This window comes from Lathyrus oleraceus, chromosome 4 (assembly GCF_024323335.1).
Source record: "Lathyrus oleraceus cultivar Zhongwan6 chromosome 4, CAAS_Psat_ZW6_1.0, whole genome shotgun sequence".
Taxonomy (NCBI): Eukaryota; Viridiplantae; Streptophyta; class Magnoliopsida; order Fabales; family Fabaceae; genus Lathyrus; species Lathyrus oleraceus.
This window is the reverse complement of record NC_066582.1, coordinates 261,961,864-261,981,742: the sequence shown is the minus strand read 5'-3', so window position 1 is coordinate 261,981,742 and position 19,879 is coordinate 261,961,864. Positions and strand designations below refer to the sequence as shown.

Below are 19,879 nucleotides of genomic sequence, written 5' to 3'. Positions count from 1 at the left end.
TTTAGCGATTACCTCTTTCATGAACTTTAGGTACATGCGCATTTGCTCGAGTGCTTCAAAGAAAGGCATATTGATCTCTAACTTTTTGAACATTGTGATGAATTTGTCAAAGTCTTTCTCTTTTGGATCCTTCTTTGTCACTCTCTAAGGGTAAGGCAACTTAATCACTGATTTAGCCTCTTTTTTATTTTTCTCTTCAATTGGTTTTACTGGTGGTATAACTTCTTCTTCTTCTTTCTTATTTTCCCCCACTTCCAGAACTACCTCTATGACATGGTCATCCTTTGTTGCATTCTCTTCTGCATCTTTAGCAATTTTCTGACTTCTTGTCGTGACAATATTAACATTCTCATGATTTCTCAGATTTTGTACTGTTGCACTTGGTAGGTGATCACACTGAATCACACCGCGTTTTTGACTCGGATTTCACATGTTTATTAGGTCTTTATTACCATTTTGCTTGTGTTATGCTCTCTTTTATGTTGTTTTCAGATATTTAGCTCTTTCGGGACCTTTTTAGAAGAAACGAAGCAAAAAGAATAAAAATTAGGGTTTTTCGGCAAATATTGTACACATGGCGTTATGCATGGCGGCCGCTATAGAAGAAGCCATGACACATCAACCCTCAACCAGGAGGTAACCGCCACGATCCCATGAACTTTCCCATTCACACACATGGCTTCTCAAAACAAAAATACTAAAAAAAAACATCCTAATTTGAAACACCATAGTACCATACTAAAAACAAAAATATTCTAATTGCATATTTGCTTAGTAAATAATTTGAAACACCATCCTTAGTACCTGAACAATGAATGGTTGCAACACATGAAAGGTGAATGCCTTATGTTAGAAAGCCTCAAAATGAATGACAAATGAAACATTGGTTTTGGAGGAAGCTATAAAAGAAAAATCACAAACTTTCAATTAGTTTGTGATAATTATCTTCCTTCTATTAATAATAATTTATTAATTTAAGGATCCTTGCATAACTTACTGAGAATATGAAATTAAGTGACAATAATTATGACGCAGTTTTTAATCAAAAGTCATGTAAGGTTATGAGTAAAAAACAAGACTTTGTCCTATTTAGTGGTGTGAGAAAAAAATTAATAAATTTAAATTGTCTAATTAAAAAAAATAGGTGAAACATCTCATGTCAGTGAAGGTAGATCAATGGCTATGGCACAAAAGATTAGAGAATGCAAGCTTGAGATTAATCCAAAGCTTAGTACATTTATTCTTGTGAGAGGTTTGTTTAATATGAAAAACCAATCAAATAAATGTTCTTTGTGAGACATGTAAAAGAAGGAAAATTTGCGAAAGCTTATTTTCATTCTAAAAACATTAATTCCTCCTTAAGATCGTTATACTTTTACACATTAATCTTTTAAAATAGTGAAAATTTCTTCGGTCAAAGGTACACATTTTTTATTAGTTATTATTAATGACTACAACAAATGGAATTTGTTAAAATTCCTAAAACATAAGAATGAGTCACATTTTTGTGTTCTCATTATTTGTCAAATAATGGAAAGTTGAAAATATTTGAAAATTGAACTATAAGAAGTGATCATGGCAGAAAATTCGAAAAAAAAATATTTGAAAAATTGTGAAAAAAGATATTTTCCATGATTTCTAATGTCTTAGAACTCCACAACAAAGTGGAATTGAATAAAGGTAAAAATACATTTTTTAAGAGATGGTAAGAATCACAATCAATGAAAAAAATGTTGCTAAACACTTTTGGTAAGAAGCTATGAGCTCTTAAGTTATATTCATAATATGACCTACATAAGACCTATGTTGAATAAGACTCCTTATGAACAGTTGAAAGAAAGAAAACATATATTTCATATTTTCATCAATGCTTATTATTGTACGTGTTATATTTTATATACTAATAAACACATTAACAGGTTTGATTCAAAAATAAAAAGTGTATCATGTTAGAACATTTTGGATGTTCCAAAGCATACAAAGTATAATATTAAAGAAAAGCTTAATTGTTGAAGAATTCATGAATTTAAGATTTGATGATAATAGCTTGATACTGATACGTCAAAGCTAGTGGGAAATTTTGGAGAATTCTAAATACTAGAGAAACTATATTCAAGACCCTCAAGAAAAAATGCATCAGCTAATGATGCATATAGTGAAAAAAAACTATGGATAAGAAGTTTTTATGAACAAATGGTGTCAATGGATCTGATCCTAGTCATCAATGGAAGTTAAAATTATCTCACCTAAAAGATTCAATATTAGGAAACAAGGAAGATCTTGTGAAAAATGTTGAGATATTAGATATAATCCAAGTTGAGTTGTGTGGCCCAAACCCAAAGCTAAATAGGGTTTATGGTTTGTTACTTAGTTTGTTATTTTACTTAGTAGTCATGTCACTTAGGTGAATATATATAGACACTTTGTAATTCAGTTTTATCACTCAAGTAAATAATACAACCCTTATTTCCTTTTTCTCTTTTTCTCTCCTCACTAAAAGTGCCTCACGCACTAACAAATTGGTATCTAGAGCTCCGGGTATATTTTTTACCGTGTTTTCAAGAATCACACATCAGAGATTGTGTTTCCGGGATTGTGGATTATTATTGATAAACTGATACAAAGATGAATGGTAACAAAAATTTACCAAACTCCCTTCCAACTCTTGACAGCAAGAATTGGCTTCGATGGAAGAAATAAATGCAATCTCTATTTGGATTTCATGAAACCCTAAAAGTGGTTACTAATGGTGTTCCTACAGTTGGTGAGGATGAAACGGACGCATATATAACCTCTCATAAGGATGCCAAGAAGAAGGATTGTAAGGTGGCGTTTAACATCCAATCAGCGGTTGATGCAGCTAATTTCGAAATAATCGCTCATGCTGAATCGAAAAAGGAGGCATGTGATATTCTTGTCAAGTACTATGAAGGAGGAGAGAAAGTCAAGGTTGTGAATTTGCAAACTTTGTGATGATAATATGAATTATTGTTGATGAGAGAAGACGAAAAGATTACAGGCTATGTGTCGAAGGTGCATAAACTCGTCTGTCTCATGAAGGATTATGGTGAAACCCTAACTGATAAGATGATAGTTAAGAAGGTAATGCGTATGTTAACCTCTCACTTTGATCATGTTATTGTAGCTATTCAAGAATCCAACAATCTTGGAACCCTAAAATTGGAAGATTTGGTTGGTTCGTTGGAGGCGCATGAGATTAGGATTGTCGAAAGGAAAAAAGTTCAGGAATCGATACAAGCACTACAGGATCAATCATGGCAGAAGAATGGTCATTCCAAGAAGTTCAAAGGCAAAATCGACAAGATTCAGGGTAAGAAGTCTTGGTCGATTTCGCACAAAACTAAGGTCGATGATAGAGCTTCTGAATCCTCGAAAAAAGGAGAAGTAAATTCCTATTAGAAAGACAAAGAAGAGAAAAAGCTGTGTAATACTATAACTGTGAAATATGGGGTCACTTGGCCAAGCATTGTTGGTACAAGAAACTCAAGGGGTCGACAAAAGGCAAGGATGAAGAAGCGAACCTTGCATGTCAAGATTCAAATGATTATGATGATATGGTGATTATGGATGCAGTTGTAAATGACCATGTCTAATCCAAGATCTGGTTCCTCGACTCAGGCTGCTCAAATCACATGACTGTTTGAAAAGTATGGTTAGTAGATTTTGACGAGTCGAAGAATAGTAAGGTCGAAACTTGCTGATAATAGCTTGTTGCAAGATGGAGGTACTGGAAACATAGTTATTCAAAGGATTAATAGAGCGAAAGCTTTGATCAAAGATGTACTCTATGTTCCTAGAATAAAGTGCAATCTGCTAAGTGTTGGACAACTAGTTGAAAATGGGTTCTCAGTGGTTATCAAAGATGGAGCCTTAGAACTTTTCAACATCCAAAATAACTTGGTCTTGAAATCTACTTTGTTTAAGAGTAGAATATTTAAGACCATGATCAGTTTGACTGAGGTACAATGTCTGAAAATAGTTGTCGATGATAAAAATAGTTGGTTGTGGCATCTGAGGTTTGTCCATATGAATTTTATGTCGCTCAATCAACTGATCACTCTAGATATGGTAATTGGTTTACAAAGTCTTGAGATGCTCGACAAACTCTGAGAAGGTTTTCTAGTCAAAAAGCAGTCCAGGAAGTCTTTCGTTTAGACTATGCCAATGAGATCGTTCTGCATACTCGAAGTTGTACATTCAGATATATGCGGTTCTTTTAAGGAACATATCATTGGTGGAACACATATATTTTGTTTTGTTAGTCGATGAGTTTAGTTGAAAGCTGTGGTTCTATGTGATCAAGAGAAAGGACGAAGTATTCGAAATCTTTAAGAGATTCAAGATTCTTGTCGAAAACTAGAGTAAAAAAAGATCAAGGTTCTGCGAACAAATGGAGGTGGAGAATACAAATCCAAGATATTTGAAGCATTCTGTGCAGAACATGGAGTTGATCATGAGATAACTTCTCCTTATACTCCTCAACATAATGGAATAGCGGAAAGAAGAAACATGACCATATTGGACATGGCGAGATGCATGCTGAAGAAGAAGAATTTGCCAAAATCTTTATGGGGTGAAGTTGTTTAGACTACTGTTTATATACTGAACATGTTCCCTACCAAGAAGCTGAAGAACAAGGTTCTTGAAGAAGTGTGGCATGGAAAACGACCACTAGTGATTCATTTGAAGGTGTTTGGCTCTATACGTTACATGCATATTCCTGATGCAAGAAGAAGGAAACTTGATGAGAAGAATGAACCTATGATTCTGGTAGGATATCATAAGACTGGAGCATATAGGTTGTTCAATCCAATTAATCAGAAGATTATGATTAGTCGAGATATTGTGATTGATGAAAATTCTTCCTGGGATTGGAATTCTAGTAATGCAATTGATAAGCCACTCATGAGCTATGATTTCGACGAAGCAAGTAATGATGTCAAAGTCGAAGATATTATCGATATTCCAATTGAAGTCGAAGTTGTTACTCACATACCCGACACATTCAAAGTCAGAGAGGTTATGGCTAGCACAAGTCAGAGACCTCAAAGAACTAGAGCTTGTCTAGCAAGACTTCAAGACTATGAAGTGGTTAGTGATGATGAAGTTACAGCAGATGGAGAACTAGTTCATTTATCTTTACTTGCAGGTGCTGAACCAATCAACTATAACGAGGCTTTAAAGAATATGAAGTGGAAGTCTTATATGGTCTAAGAGTTACAAGCAATCGAAAGAAACAACACATGGGAGTTGGTCGAGTTGCCAGCCCATACAAAAGCTATTGAAGTAAAGTGGGTATTCAAGTTGAAGCACAATGTTGATGGTTCGATAGAAAAACATAAAGAGAGATTGGTAGCTCGAGGATTTCTTCAGCAAGCAGGACTCGACTACTCTAAAGTCTTTGCACCTGTCGAAAGATTGGAAATTGTTCAACTAGTGGCAGCCTTGACATGTAAGCAAGGCTGGTCGACATTTCACTTAGATGTGAAATCATTATTTTTGAATGGACCTTTAGATGAAGAAGTGTATGTCACACAACCTCATGGGCTTGTGATTCATAAGGAAGCAAGAAAAGTATACAATTTGCACAAAGCGTTATATGTTCTTAAGCAGACACCTAGGGAATGGAACAAGAAGATCAACTCATACTTAGTCGAATTGGGATTCATCAAATGCAAATCTAAATATGGTGTCTATGTTCAGGTTGTGGCACAAGATATAACAATCATCTGCTTATATGTCTATGACTTGCTAGTAACTGGAAATAGCTTGAAGGACTTGTCAAAGTTCAAAGAGATGATGAAGAGGGAATTCTAAATGTCAGATTTGGGAAAGTTGTCATACTTCCTAGGCATGGAATTTCATCAAAGAAAGTATGTCAAGGAGATACTCAAGAGATTCAATATGGATGATTCGACTCCTGCATCTTCGCATATCGAACCAAATTTGAAGTTGGAGAAGCATGGAGAGGAAGAAAAAGTAGATGCAACTTTGTTCAAATAAATTATTGGATCTCTAAGATATGTGCGCAACAGTCCACCTGATATATGTTTCTCAGTCGGATTAGTGAGCAGACGTATGAGTGAACCAAAGGTGTCACACATGAAGGTTGCAAGAAGAATCCTGAGATACTTAAAAGGATTGACAATTATGGAATTTTATTTCGACGAAAATATGAAAGCAAAGAAGCTATGAATACTTATTATTCAGATGCTGATTCGTGTGGAGATAAGGAAGATCGAAGAAGCACTACTAGATGTTTCTTTCAAGTATTTGGTGCCCCAATCTCATAGTGCTTAACAAAGCAACCTGTGGTGGGATTGTCATCGTGTGAGGTTGAATATATAGCAGGATCCTATGCTGCATGTCAAGCAATTTGGATCAGATATGTGTTGGAAGAGATCAAGGTCAAGGTGAAGAAACCTTTGGTGCTGTAGATCGACAACAAGTCAGTCATAAATCTTGCGAAGAATCCAGTTTTGTATGAAAGAAGTAAGCACATAAACTCTAGATTTCACTTTGTAAAGGATAAGGTGAATCGAGGTAAACTTGAAGTAAGACATTGCTTAAGTGAAACACAATTGGTCAACATTTTCACCAAAGGAATGAAGATCGACATGTTCCTAATATTGAGAAAGAAATTTGGAATAGTTCAGATCGATAATGGTTAGTGTGTTTCGACAACTTAGATTATAGGGGGGTATGTTGAGATATTAGATATAATCCAAGTTGAGTTGTGCGGTCCAAACCCAAAGTTAATTAGGGGTTAGAGTTTGTTACTTAGTTTGTTATTATACTTAGTAGTCAAGTCTCTTAGGTGAATATATATAGACACTTTGTAATTCAGTTTTATCATTCAAGTCAATAATATAATCCTTATTTTCTTATTCTCTTTTTATCGCCTCACTAAAAGTGGCTCACGCACTAACAAAAACCATATTATCATTTAAATGACATGTGTACCTGAATGTGAAACATTCCATGGACATTTAGGATTATAAAAAAAAGTATAATCATATCATTAAGGGTTTTACAAAATTTCCATATCTAAATCTTCTATATTTCATGCATGTCTCAAATCATTAATGATCTTTGGATTTCCAAGAACAAAAATGGATTACTCTAATTTTAATTATTTTATTTTCATATGTATAATGATTATTTCATTTATTGCATTTAGTGTTTATCGCTAGGCGAAATCTAACCGACTGACGTAGAGTTGCCACTGGATTTTATTTAATTCCATAAAAAGGAGAAAAAGGAAAATAATTGATAAAACCCTATAAATATAAAATAATTTGGTCTCGCAACCAAATAAGGGTTCAAAAGTCGGTTATGCAAAGGGAAGATATTAACACCCCATACATCCATCGTACTCGATGGAAACCATCTAAGTTATCTACGTGAATTAGTGTTTATCTATCTAAATGCTTACTTACTACTGGGAAAAGGAAAAATGATTGATTTTTTTATTATTGTGCTCGCCAAGGATTGATGCCCTTGTGCCTACGTATCATCATCGGGGGATGAGGAATCAGAGCTCCGTAGTTCGGAGTAGAAAATGTTTGTTTGTTGGTTGTTTTTAATGAATAATGTTAACGTTCACATTCTAGAGATTAAACGTTGCTTGTATGCTCGTGGATGAGAGACTTAATCATTTGTTTGTTTATGGTAGAAACTACGTACTTGGTTCACATTCTAGCAGTTAAACATTTACTTGTATTCTCGTGTATGGGAGGCTTAAGTGTCATTCGTACCGCAGTAGAACGGAAGAAACATGTCCTTTTGTGAAAAGGTTTTGGAATGATGCCCTAAGGCGCAAAATATAAGTTTGATGAGTTTATTATGATTTTAGGATTTTTTGAAGAGAGATTGTTTTTTATTAGAATTACACTAAAGATTATGGGCAGAGGTGAATATTTCTGATAAACAAGCCAAACGTCTTGTTTCCAAAATATTCAGAGTGGGTTTAAGAAAGGTCCATTCTCACTCCTTTTCCATTAGTTAAAACTCGTGGCGCACAATTCAAATCGTATTTTTAATTTGATTGAGAAAATTCTGCTTGATGTTGGATCAAGGGTTTATTGGTTATTGATTTTGAAATGGTGAGATACGTGGATATTTACAAAGGAACAATGCAAGAAATAAAGGGGGTTATTGTGAGGTAGCCCAAGAGAAAGTCTTGTGTGTGCAAAGTGAAATATGCTAACAAGTGGATAATGGGTTTAAAAACATGTCTCTCTAGGGTAGTGTCATGAATGTCATTCCCACAATAAAAGATTGCAAGTCGCAGATGAAATTTCAAGTCAGAGCAAAAGGTCAAGAATCATGATCCAAGGTTCAAGTGCAAGGATCCTAATGAGTCTTCTAAGTCCAACAGTGGGTCATAGATGAATGCATCTTTTTGGTCTTTTGATTTTATTATATTTTTGTTCTTTTTGATTAGGTAACAAGATAAAGGACAAAATAAAATGACATAAAGTAAAGTGAATGATAAAGAGAGATAAGGTAAATTGCGGAAAGTAAGTGGCGAGAAATAAATTACGAGAAAATAAAGTGCAAGAATGTAAAAGTTAGAGGTTAGTAGTTAGTGATCGATGGTTAATGATTGAATGGTCGATTAATCGCATCAGACAATTTAGCGCTATGTTAAGCAATCGTAAATGGACTTATGTAAAAGCCACAATATCATAAAACAATCGAAAAATAAAATAACTCAAAACGAGAAAAATTCGGATACAAAAGTGCTCGAAAAATTAAACTGAATGCATTAAAATAATCAGCACGGAGTAAACCTCTTGGAAAAATACAGCTTTTGATCAATTTTTGAAATAAAATTTGACCGGTTAAAAGGCTCAGACCGATCAAACGCGACCATAAACGTAGTTTAAAAATTAAAATGAGTAAGCCAGGTTGAACTAAGTGAATTGTAGATTAAGGATAGTAACGTCTGCAAGCTCGATTTTGACACTTTTCGTCAACTAATTTACGCACAGTTGAGGTTCAATTTGACCGATCTGTCTGTAAATTCAAAAAATGATTTCGATCAAAATTTTATGCATTATGCATGATAAAAGACATATTATACTATACATATGATGCAAAGTAAAAATAAAGTCAGATGAATGATTTTTTTTTTAAAATGCCCGGACAAAATTGGGATTGACAATGTTTTTCTTCACAAAGTTTATAAAACAACTACAACCACTAACATACTACGGCTCTGATTAGTAAAATTAACTTACAGTTGATAGTTGGTAGTTAATAACTGATAGCTGGTAGCTGATGGCTAATAGATTATAGTTGATGACTGATAACTGATAAGTTAATTTGAGTGTTTGATAAATTAACTGTTACATTATCTAATATATACAAAATGGCAAAAAATATTTTACTTAATTAAAAATTTGTGGTTCATTATCTTATTATATTATATTATTAGATTAATTTTTATTTGATAAAAATAAATGTCTTACTAAAAAAATAAAAACAGACTTAATATATATGAAAAATTAAAGATATCATCAAAATATATTAAATTTGTATACAAATTTTATAATAAAATTTAACAATATACACAAATTACTATCATTGTAATTTTGAATTCAGTTAGTTTAATCCAAAACAATAATAAAAATAAATTTATTATTTAATATTCTATAATAAAACGATTTTTCCTGCTAATTTTGCAAATGATTATAGTAGGAATTTCTGCAGAATTACCTGTGGGGTTTGCTTCGAAATAAACAAAACATACTATATTCATAATTTCGCTGGAAAATCCGCAGAAAATACCTGCAGAATTTATTTTTGATTTTTTTTATATTTATTTACATATTAATTTATTTTGACTTTGAGTGTGGAAGTGAGTCGTAAGGAGAGAATTATACTCGAGATAATATAAAATTCCTTTAAATTGAGTTGTTTTATAAACATGAGGCTATGTTACTTTAATAACTTAATAACAATGTATTATGTTGCTAAATTTTTATTATTATTATTTTTTGGTATAAATCAAGTATATTCTCCTTAATTCCTCTAACCTTGTATCACCATATTAGGTGACAAATTCTCTTTGAGATTTGACATTGTTGAGTATTTAAGATTTAATTCGAACTCAGGTCCTCTGATTAAATTAAAAGAGACCCTACCATCTTATGTAAATTCTCATTATTTAATTTAATGAATTCTTTTAGTGCAAATATATTAAATTAATATTTCAGAAATTGGACTTTTATAAAGATATTTAAAATAATTAATCATAAAATATATTTATTTATTATTAGAAAAAAAATAATGATTCGGCGGTGTTAATTTATAGACGGTGTAAAAGATGAAAAATATTTTTCACAATTCGACGATGTTATTTTATAAATTGACACCGTTAAATCAATTTTTTAAAATAAAAACTGGGAGATCTTTTATTTTAAAAAAAGAAATAATTTATTAAGAATAAATAATCAAAACTAACGATTCGATTTTTCTTTTTTTTTTAATTGTGAAAAATAAAGATTATATATATAAGCGTATAAACACATTATAATTGATGATCTGTAATTTGTAATTGTTATATTTAATAAGAAAAATAGAAAATTTTGAATAAACTAGGATTATAAATTTTTCTTTTTTCTATAAAATTAAATTATTGTTTTTGATTAATAGAATAGACGAAAAAGACTAACGTGGTTCAATTTTTCAGAGTTGAGAGGCTTTTCAGAAAATAAGGCAAGATTGATAGAGTTGACTTGAATTATGGTATGATATTCTTCATCATAATTTTAATTTTTAGATTTTTAAGGGTTTAGTTGAAGTCTTTAGTTTTAAGTGATGTTTTTGTAGTTCAATTAGTGATTTATTAGGTATTCTTTTACTATAGTTTATGATTTTCAATTGGAAGTTTGGTATACCGGATGATCAAGTAGTATTTTGTTGGAGGCTTGTTTTAGAACAACTGCATGTCTGTGATTTAATGAGTTGTGATATATATTATGTTTTTTTTGGATATTTTATAAGCATTTGAGTGTATTTCTTGTTGGAAATAAATTAGTTTTGTGTTTAGGAAAAGTGTATGGAAGTATTAGAGGCTTGAATAGAAATTTGATAGGTAGGAGAGTTATTTATGGAAGAGAGAACTATGTATTTTTGCTTGATGCAAAAGTGTAGGATTACATCTCTATTTATAGTACTCTAAGGAGAATTCTAGACACACTAATTCTAGAGAGTTCTCAACTCTAGACACTCAAAGAGTATTCTAGAAAATATTACAATCTTAAGAAATATCTAGACACTCCAAATACTACACGAATTTTCTAGAAACATTACCCAAAATAAACTAAGTCCAAATAACAAAGCCCAAAAATCAAATAATAAGATTAGGCCAAAATCAAGTTTAATATTTCAACATCCCCCCTTAAACTTGATTTGTGACTCCAAGCATATTCCTTAACTTCACGAAAGTTTCCAATTTGAGTGGCTTGGTGAAAATGTCGGCAGCTTGATCTCTAGACATTACATACTTCAACTTCACCTTCTTCTTCTCGATGCATTCTCTTATGAAGTGGTAAGGAGTATCGATGTTCTTACTTCTTTCATGAAATACAGGATTCTTTGCCAAAGCAAGTGCTGGTTTATTGTCAACACATATTTCGACAGGATCTTCTTGTGGCATTTTTAATTCTTTCAACAAATTCCTTAGCCAAACTGCATGACAAACACATGATGTGGCGGCAACATACTCAGCTTCACAAGTTGACAGTGTGACAATAGGTTGCTTCTTTGACATCCAATCGAAAGCAGTATCTCCCATAAAGAACACAAAACCAGTAGTGCTCTTTCTATCATCCAAGTCTCCACTCCAACCACTATCACTATAGCCAATAATCTCATAATTGTTAGAAGAGTAATAGTGCAAGCAAAAGTTTGTTGTACCTTTGATGTATCGAAGGATTCTTTTTGCCGCCTTGAAGTGAGTTGTTGTTGGAGCTTCCATGTAGCGACTTACGACTCCTACAACATAGAGAATATACGTCCTTGTACTTGTCAAGTAATGCAGACTTCCAACCAAACTTTTGTAAATAGTTGGATCAACAATCTCTCCATTTTCATGCTTACTCAACTTGTTGCCATATTCCATCGAGGTGCCAACTGGATTGGCATCATCCATCTTGAACTTCGTAAGGACTTCTTTAGCATAACCTTTTTGGGTGATAAAAATTCTTTTGTCTTCTTGCTTTACTTCGATGCCGAGATAATATGCCATGAGACCCATATCTGTCATCTCAAATTCATTTGACATGTCTTTCTTGAACTCTTCGAACATGCTTAAATTGTTCCCTGTGAAGATCAAGTCATCAACATATAAGCACACAATCAAAATATCTCCACTTTGCACTTTAATATAGAGTGCATACTCATATGGACACTTGATGAAGTTCTTGTCTTGAAAGTACTTGTCGATTCGAACATTCCAAGCTCTCAGTGCTTGCTTGAGTCCGTACAATGCCTTCTTCAACTTCAAGACTTTTCCTTCTTGCCCTTTTACTTCATAGCCCTGTGGTTGCTCGATATAAACTTCTTCTTCGAGAAAACCATTCAAGAAGGCCGACTTCACATCCATTTGATAGATCTTCCATTCATTTTGGGCTGCCAAAGAAATGATCAGTCTAATAGTTTCAAGACGAGCAACGAGGGCAAATACCTCCTCATAGTCAATTCCTTGTCTTTGACTATAGCCTTTTGCCACCAATTTTGTTTTGTATCTCTCCACTTCTCCTTTTGCATTCTTCTTCGCCTTGTACACCCATCTTACTCTGATTTCTTTGTGTCCTTGTAGAAATGTAGTAAGTTCCCATGTATCATTCTTCGTGATTGACTTGATTTTTCCTCCCCATGGCGTCTCTCCACTTTACGTTTTCAACTACTTCTTGATAGCTTAGAGGCTCGCAATTACCCAAAAGGAAAAAAAGGTTAATACCATTTATGTTTTCGGTTACCTCATAAAGCTCTTCAATACTCCTTAGTCGTTGTGTCCTCTCACTTGAGCTTGTTTCATCCAACCTTGGTGTCGGTGAGGCCGGTGGTGTAATATTTTCCTCTATCATTGGTTGTTTCATTTCGTCTTCTTCTTCAAAGTAAGGAAGAAAATCGTACTTGTCTTCTTGAACACTCCAATCCCAACAGTCTTCTTCTTCGAACTCCACGTCACGACTTATGACGATCTTTCCACTATTTGGATCATAGAGCTTGTACCCTTTGGAGCTTGAGTCGTAACGATAAATACATACTTCTCACTTTTATCATCGAACTTTGTTCCCCTTTCATTAGGAACGTGAGTATAGGCAATGCTTCCAAAAACTTTGAGGTGATATATCCCAGGCTTCCTTCCACTCCATGCTTCTTGTGGTGTCTTCTCATGCACGTTTCTTTTTGGGGAACTGCTTGTTAGATAAATCACACATGCCACTGCTTCGGCCCAAAACTCTCTCGGCATCTTCTTGCTCTTAAGCATGCTTCGTGCCATGTTAAGTCTGGTCCGATTCTTTCTCTCTGCTAATCCATTTTGTTGTGGTGATCTTGACACTGTTAGTGGGTGGAGGATTCCATGATCTTCACAATATTTGTGGAACTCATTTGAAATGAACTCTCCTCCTCTGTCAGATCTCATGGCCTTAATGGAAAAACCACTTTGTTTCTCCACAAGGTCTTTGAACTTCTTAAAGTTTTCAAACACTTCTGACTTCTCCTTCAAGAAATAAACCCATGTTTTTATAGAATAATCATCAATAAACAGGAGAAAGTATTTACTCTTACCAAAAGAGTTTGGATTGATTGGTCCACAGACATCAGTGTGTATGAGCTCTAGCGGTTTTGTCGCTCTTGACGTTGATTCCTTTGGAAAGCTTTTCCGGAATTGCTTCCCAACTAGACATCCTTCACATAGTTAGTCTGGGTGATTTATACTAGGCAAGCCTCTCACCATTTCCTTCTTTTACAAACATTTTAGACTATCGAAGATGAGATGTCCGAATCGTATATGCCATAGCCACGAAGAGTCGGCATAGCAAGTCTTGAGACACTTTGCAACATCATTTTGAATGTTCAAGAGGAACATTCTATTATTTGACATAGGCACCGTAGCAATCAAGTTATGTATGCAATCTCTTAAGAAAAGACTATGTTCTTTCAAGTGGATGTCATCGCCTTTCTCTAATAATTATCCCAAGATCAAAATATTATTCTTCATGTTAGGAACATAATAGACATTGTATATAAATTGATGACTCCCATTCTTTGAGCGTATAAGAATTTTACCTTTGTCTTTGACCGGTATCTTTGAGTAATCTCCAAATGAGACATTTCCAGTTGTCGCTTTATTGATCTCTACGAACATGCTTCGATCGCCGCACATGTGATTGCTTGCGCCGGTGTCGAGGTACCATTTGTTTCTTTTCTCTTCAAATTGGTTTTGGCACGCGAGCAACAAAGTTTCTTCTTCTCCTCCATTTTCTTCTACAAAGTTAGCTTTCTCCACAACTTTCTTCGAGAATCTACATTTAGATGCATAGTGACCGATCTTGTTGTAGTTGAAGCACTTGATATGTGATTTGTCACACCTCGACCATGAATTTCCTCTTCCACGACCTCTTGTTGCTTGAGGATTCCAACTTCTTTCTCCATTGTTAGAGTACTTATTATAACTGCCTCTTCCTTCTCCTTCATGTCCTCATCCTCGCCCACGATCTTGGCCACGACCTTGTCCTCTTTGACTATTGTAATTCGCATAGTTTGTTTCCTTTATGTTGATTTGTAGTAGTTTTTCCATAGCCTCATTTTGTTTAATTTTTCTCTTTTGTTTTTCATCGTATGCTTGTAAGGAACCCATGAGTTGCTCAATAGTCATGATCTTTAAATCCCTGTTTTCTTCAATGTTGGTAACAATGAAGTCAAAACTTGGATTTAAAGTGCGAAGTATTTTCTCCATGACTTTCACCTCATCAACATCTTCGCCATTTCTTTTAAGTTGATTGACTACGACCAATACTCGAGAAAAATAATCAGAAATTGACTCAGACTCTTCCATAAATAAACGTTCAAAATCACCTTTAAGAGTTTGAAGACGAATCTTTTTCACCTGTTCCACTCCTTTGTTGCAAGTTTGAAGTTTGTCCCATGCTTCTTTGACCGTCGTTGCATTGGAGATCTTCTCAAATGTATCTTCATCAACCGATTGATAAATGAGGAAGAGAGCTTTCTTGTCTCTCTTTCTTGACTCCTTCAATGTCTCCTTTACACCTTGGCTTAGCGAGGCTTCATCTTTCTCCTTGAAGCCTTTCTCAACGATATCCCACACATCTTGAGCTCCTAGTAGAACCTTCATCTTGATGCTCCAATTGTCATAGTTGTTCTTTGTGAGCATCAGAATTTGCAAAGGGAAACCTCCTTTCGCCATTTTTTTAGGACCTTGAAGCTCTGATGCCACTTTGTTGGAAATAAATCCTTTTTGTGTTTAGGGAAAGTGTGTGGGAGTATTAGATGCTTGAATAGAAACTTAATAGGTAGGAGAGTTATTTATGGAAGAGAGAACTTTGTATTTTTGTTTGATGCAAAAGTGTAATATTACATCTCTATTTATAGTACTCTAAGGAGAACTCTGGACACACTAATTCTAGATAGTTCTCAACAACAGACACTCAAAGAGTATTCTAGAAAATATTACAATCTTTAGAAATATCTAAACACTCCAAATACTATAAGACTTTTCTAGAAACATTACCCAAAATAAACTAAGCCCAAAAATCAAATAATAAGATTAGGCCCAAATCAAGTTTAATATTTTAACATTTTCTTGTTGCTTCTGTAGTAAGAATGGAAGTAGTTGTTCCTAGACGAGTACGGTCAAATAAACAAATTGGTAATAAGTTGAAGTTATGTTCAAAAGCTTTTGGAAGTTTAAAGAGAAAGACTGAGGAAATTCGGAAGTGTGGTGGTAATGACACAAGATGCTCAAAATATTTAGGAATTTCATATAAGAGGAGAAAATTCAAAAATTTATCTGATAATTCAGCACAAAAACTGTTCCTATGGAAACATTGCAATTCTCTATTGTAGACGAGTGATGTTTCTTGATACTATAACTATTATAGCCATGTACAAAGAAATTTCCCCAAGTCCATGCTCTCAATGCATCATTGCAAAGATAAGAATAAGAGAAAAACAAGAACAAGAGAAGTCGGAGATGAAGCAACAGTTGCCACGATACAAAGAAAAAGAGATGATTGAAACAAACAATAAACTTTCATTATTAATGAATTATTTAGGATTTGTTGCATCTTCTTCTCATCCACCCCAAGCCAATAATGAAATTGATCACTCAAATGAAGATGGTGTTGATGAATCAGATGAAGACATTGGTAAAAATATTAGTAGTGATTTTGATTTGGATAATTTTTTCTTGTTAATTGGTATGAAATTTAGATTTTTTTTATTAACGTTGGACAAGTGATTATTAGTAGTTTAACTGTGTCATTTTTAGTAATGTAACTCTAGAAATACTTGTTATTGACTCTATAATAATATTTAGCAACTTGGTTGCTTTAAAAATTTGAATGTGATTAGTTTTGAATTGTCTTATTCAAATTAGATTTTTATTTTATATTATTGTTACTTTGATATTTAACACTAATTATAATGATTTAAAAATGAGTTAAACACAAATAAAAATTAGAGAAAGAAATTAACTGCGGATTTAATATTTGCTGCGAGTTTTCAAACTTCAATTATCAGTGGTCATATATGCGGATTTTAGGTTCTTTCCTGTGGATTTACCTGCAATTATTTCTTGGGGTTTTGCTTGGAAACGTAATAAGGTTTTAGCTAGTAACACAAAGCGGCAGGAAAACCGCAGGTAACAAGTTTCCTACGGACATGTGTCAAAATCCGCAGGAGAATATTATACCTGAATTTTGTTTCCATCTTTTTTGATCTCATTGTTTCTCCTATGAATTTTCACTAATTATCAATACTATTTCGACATTCATTATATAATTTAGATTTCGACATTTATTATATAATTTAGATGTTAGTTAAAGACATTAAACATTACATCATCTTTCATTTTAGAAATTAACGCAAATATATGTAAGGTAGTATATTGAAGGGTAAAAATATATATATTTTAAATTAATAAAAATATAAATGGAAGAAAAAGTCACAAAGAAAACTTTACTTTATAACCCTACATTTATCCATGTACCCCTACATTTTATAAAAAGTACCAATTTTATCCTTATATATTTTTAACTAATTTATTATTTTATTTTTAAAATTTTATTTTGCGTACCGGAAAAGTTTGCAAAAGAGTTTCGGTACACAAAAATTGACTACCGGAACTCTTTTATAAAGTCTTCCCATATATAAATTTTTTTTAAAAATTGCTTGAAGAATGAGTATCGGAACTCTTTTGCAAAGTCTTCCGATACACAAAAATTGACTATCGGAACTATTTTGCAAAGTCTTCCGATAAAAAAAAAAAATTTAAAAGATACTTGAAAAATAAATACCGGAACTCTTTTGCAAAGTCATCCGATATACAATTTTTTTGAGTTTCTAAGATAAGTCTAGCTATGAATACGGCACTTGATGATCTCACTATTCTCCCTGTGATGGCGTTGTTGATTTCAAAAAGCCTTGGTTTCAGTATTGGACCTCTTGTTTGAACTAACGAGTTGGGAAAAATACTTTGAATCAAAGAATAAATCTATCTGCACTGAATTGGTAAAGGAAACCTATCTACGTTGAATCTAATCCAAGTTCTGTGGCATGATTTCAAATTGCAGCCCACATCATGTGACTTTAAATCTATCTGCATTTTGCATTGGAACATAAGCATGCACAAAGGGATGCATATGTATCAGTTTGTATTTAAGTGTGTTGAATATAATTGTGTGTTATTACATAATCTTTCCTTTGTCTCTCTAACTACAGTGTGTGAATATTTTGTTATATGTCCCACTGATATCAAATTAGTTTCAGATTATTTTATTATAGTGTGAGTAATAAATATATTTTGAGTGTCTAAGGCATTTTTGGGTATAAAATATTAAAGGTTTGAACAACAATGATCTTTAATAAAGTAAATCTTAGTCTTCTAACTGTAATGTTTTATTATGTGCTTTGATCCATTCCCATTGAACTGGTCAAATGCAATTGTAAACTTTTTTTTCTTTCTTTTATGTAGCTTTCATGTCAGGTATCATTTTTGACAAAATATTTATGAGAAATTCTTATTTATTGCTCACTATAGATTAATACAGAAGTTCTCATAAAGATTCATATATATAAAAATTCAGGGATGCAATTTCCCAGCCTATCATTTCTGATTTCTTCACAACTCAACATCAACTCAATTGTTTCATCAGTATGGATTAACTACAAATTACAATTCTACAACCATGAATTTGACTGTATCTTGGGAATATCAAACTAACCGTAATCCTCAAGAAAAAACTACTCTTTCATATCAAATTGATTTAAGGATTTTTTTTACCTGAATGTGTTACCATAGGATTTTCAGCTGCAACAGGTTCCGTTGGAGAATTAAATAATCTTTTGTCATGGGAATTTGACTCCACTTTCGACGAAAATGGATAAGATTAGTTTTGATACTAAGTGGGGCGTTAGTAGTGGGAGTAGGAACACTGGTAGTATATGCATTAGTTAGGAGAAAAACTAAGAGAAGGAAAAAAAGAAAATGAAGAAGTAATGAATTTAACGTCAATGAACGATAACCTTGAAAGAGGAGCCGGGCCAAGGCGGTTCACCTGCAAAGAACTTAATTTTGCAACCAATAACTTTCCTAGTGATAGAAAGTTGGGTCAAGGTGGCTTTGGAGATGTTTATAAAAGTTACTTTTTTGATTTAGATATACCAATTGCTGTGAAGAAAATATCAAAGGGATCTAGACAAGGAAAGAAAGAATATGTAACTGAAGTTAAAGTGATCAGTCAGCTGAGACATAGGAATCTTGTGAAGTTGTTGGGTTGGTGCCATGACAAAGGAGAGTTTCTTCTTGTTTATGAGTTCATGCCAAATGGTAGTCTTGATTCTCATTTATTTGGGTAAAAGAACACCTCTTTCTTGGAGTGCAAGGCATAAAATAGTTCTTGGATTGGCTTCTGGTTTGCTTTATCTACATGAAGAATGGGAGAGGTGTGTGGTACATAGAGATATCAAATCAAGTAATGTTATGTTAGATTCTAGTTTCAATGCTAAGCTTGGTGATTTTGGGTTGGCTAAATCAATGGATCATGAACTTGGGCCTCAAACAACCGGGCTAGCCGGAACATTTGGCTATCTAGCTCCGGAATATGTGAGTACAGGTAGGGCGAGTAAAGAGTCAGATGTATATAGTTTTGGGATGGTTGTCATGGAGATAGCCTGTGGAAAGAAAGCTACTGAAGTTATGAAGGAAAAAGGTGAAGAGAAGGGAATGATTGAGTGGGTTTGGGATCATTATGGAAGAGGAGAGCTACTTCTGGCCATGGATGAGAATTTGAAAAAGGATATTGATGAGAAACAAGTAGAGTGTTTGATGATTGTTGGATTATGGTGTGCTCATCCTGATGTGAATCTAAGACCATCAATTAGACAAGCTATTCAAGTGCTTAATTTTGAGGCTGCCTTGCCAAACCTTCCACCAAAGAGACCTGTTGCAACCTATCATGCTCCTACTCTTTTGGTAAGCTCAGTAGGAACTTCCATAACAACAAGCCTTCAGGATGGTCGTTAAGTCGTTCACTGATACATTGTCAAGGATCTCATATTGGTATTCTCTCATTTCTACATTAGTATCCATTATCAT

General features: G+C 33.5%; 1 protein-coding gene and 1 pseudogene across 1 annotated transcript; one reads left to right on the top strand and one right to left on the bottom strand.

The window, feature by feature from the left end:
- Positions 1 to 14,743: 14,743 nt before the first annotated feature.
- On the bottom strand, positions 14,744 to 15,469 carry LOC127136982 (uncharacterized). The gene has a single exon (XM_051063482.1). It carries the CDS (start codon positions 15,467 to 15,469, stop codon positions 14,744 to 14,746), a length of 726 nt encoding a protein of 241 aa, XP_050919439.1.
- Positions 15,470 to 15,885: 416 nt separating this feature from the next.
- On the top strand, positions 15,886 to 19,807 carry LOC127136981 (L-type lectin-domain containing receptor kinase IX.1-like; annotated as a pseudogene).
- Positions 19,808 to 19,879: the final 72 nt, after the last annotated feature.

Excerpts from the sequence above, each read along its gene's own strand:
- LOC127136982 (XM_051063482.1), bottom strand. The coding sequence starts at position 15,469 with ATGGCGAAAGGAGGTTTCCCTTTGCAAATTCTGATGCTCACAAAGAAC.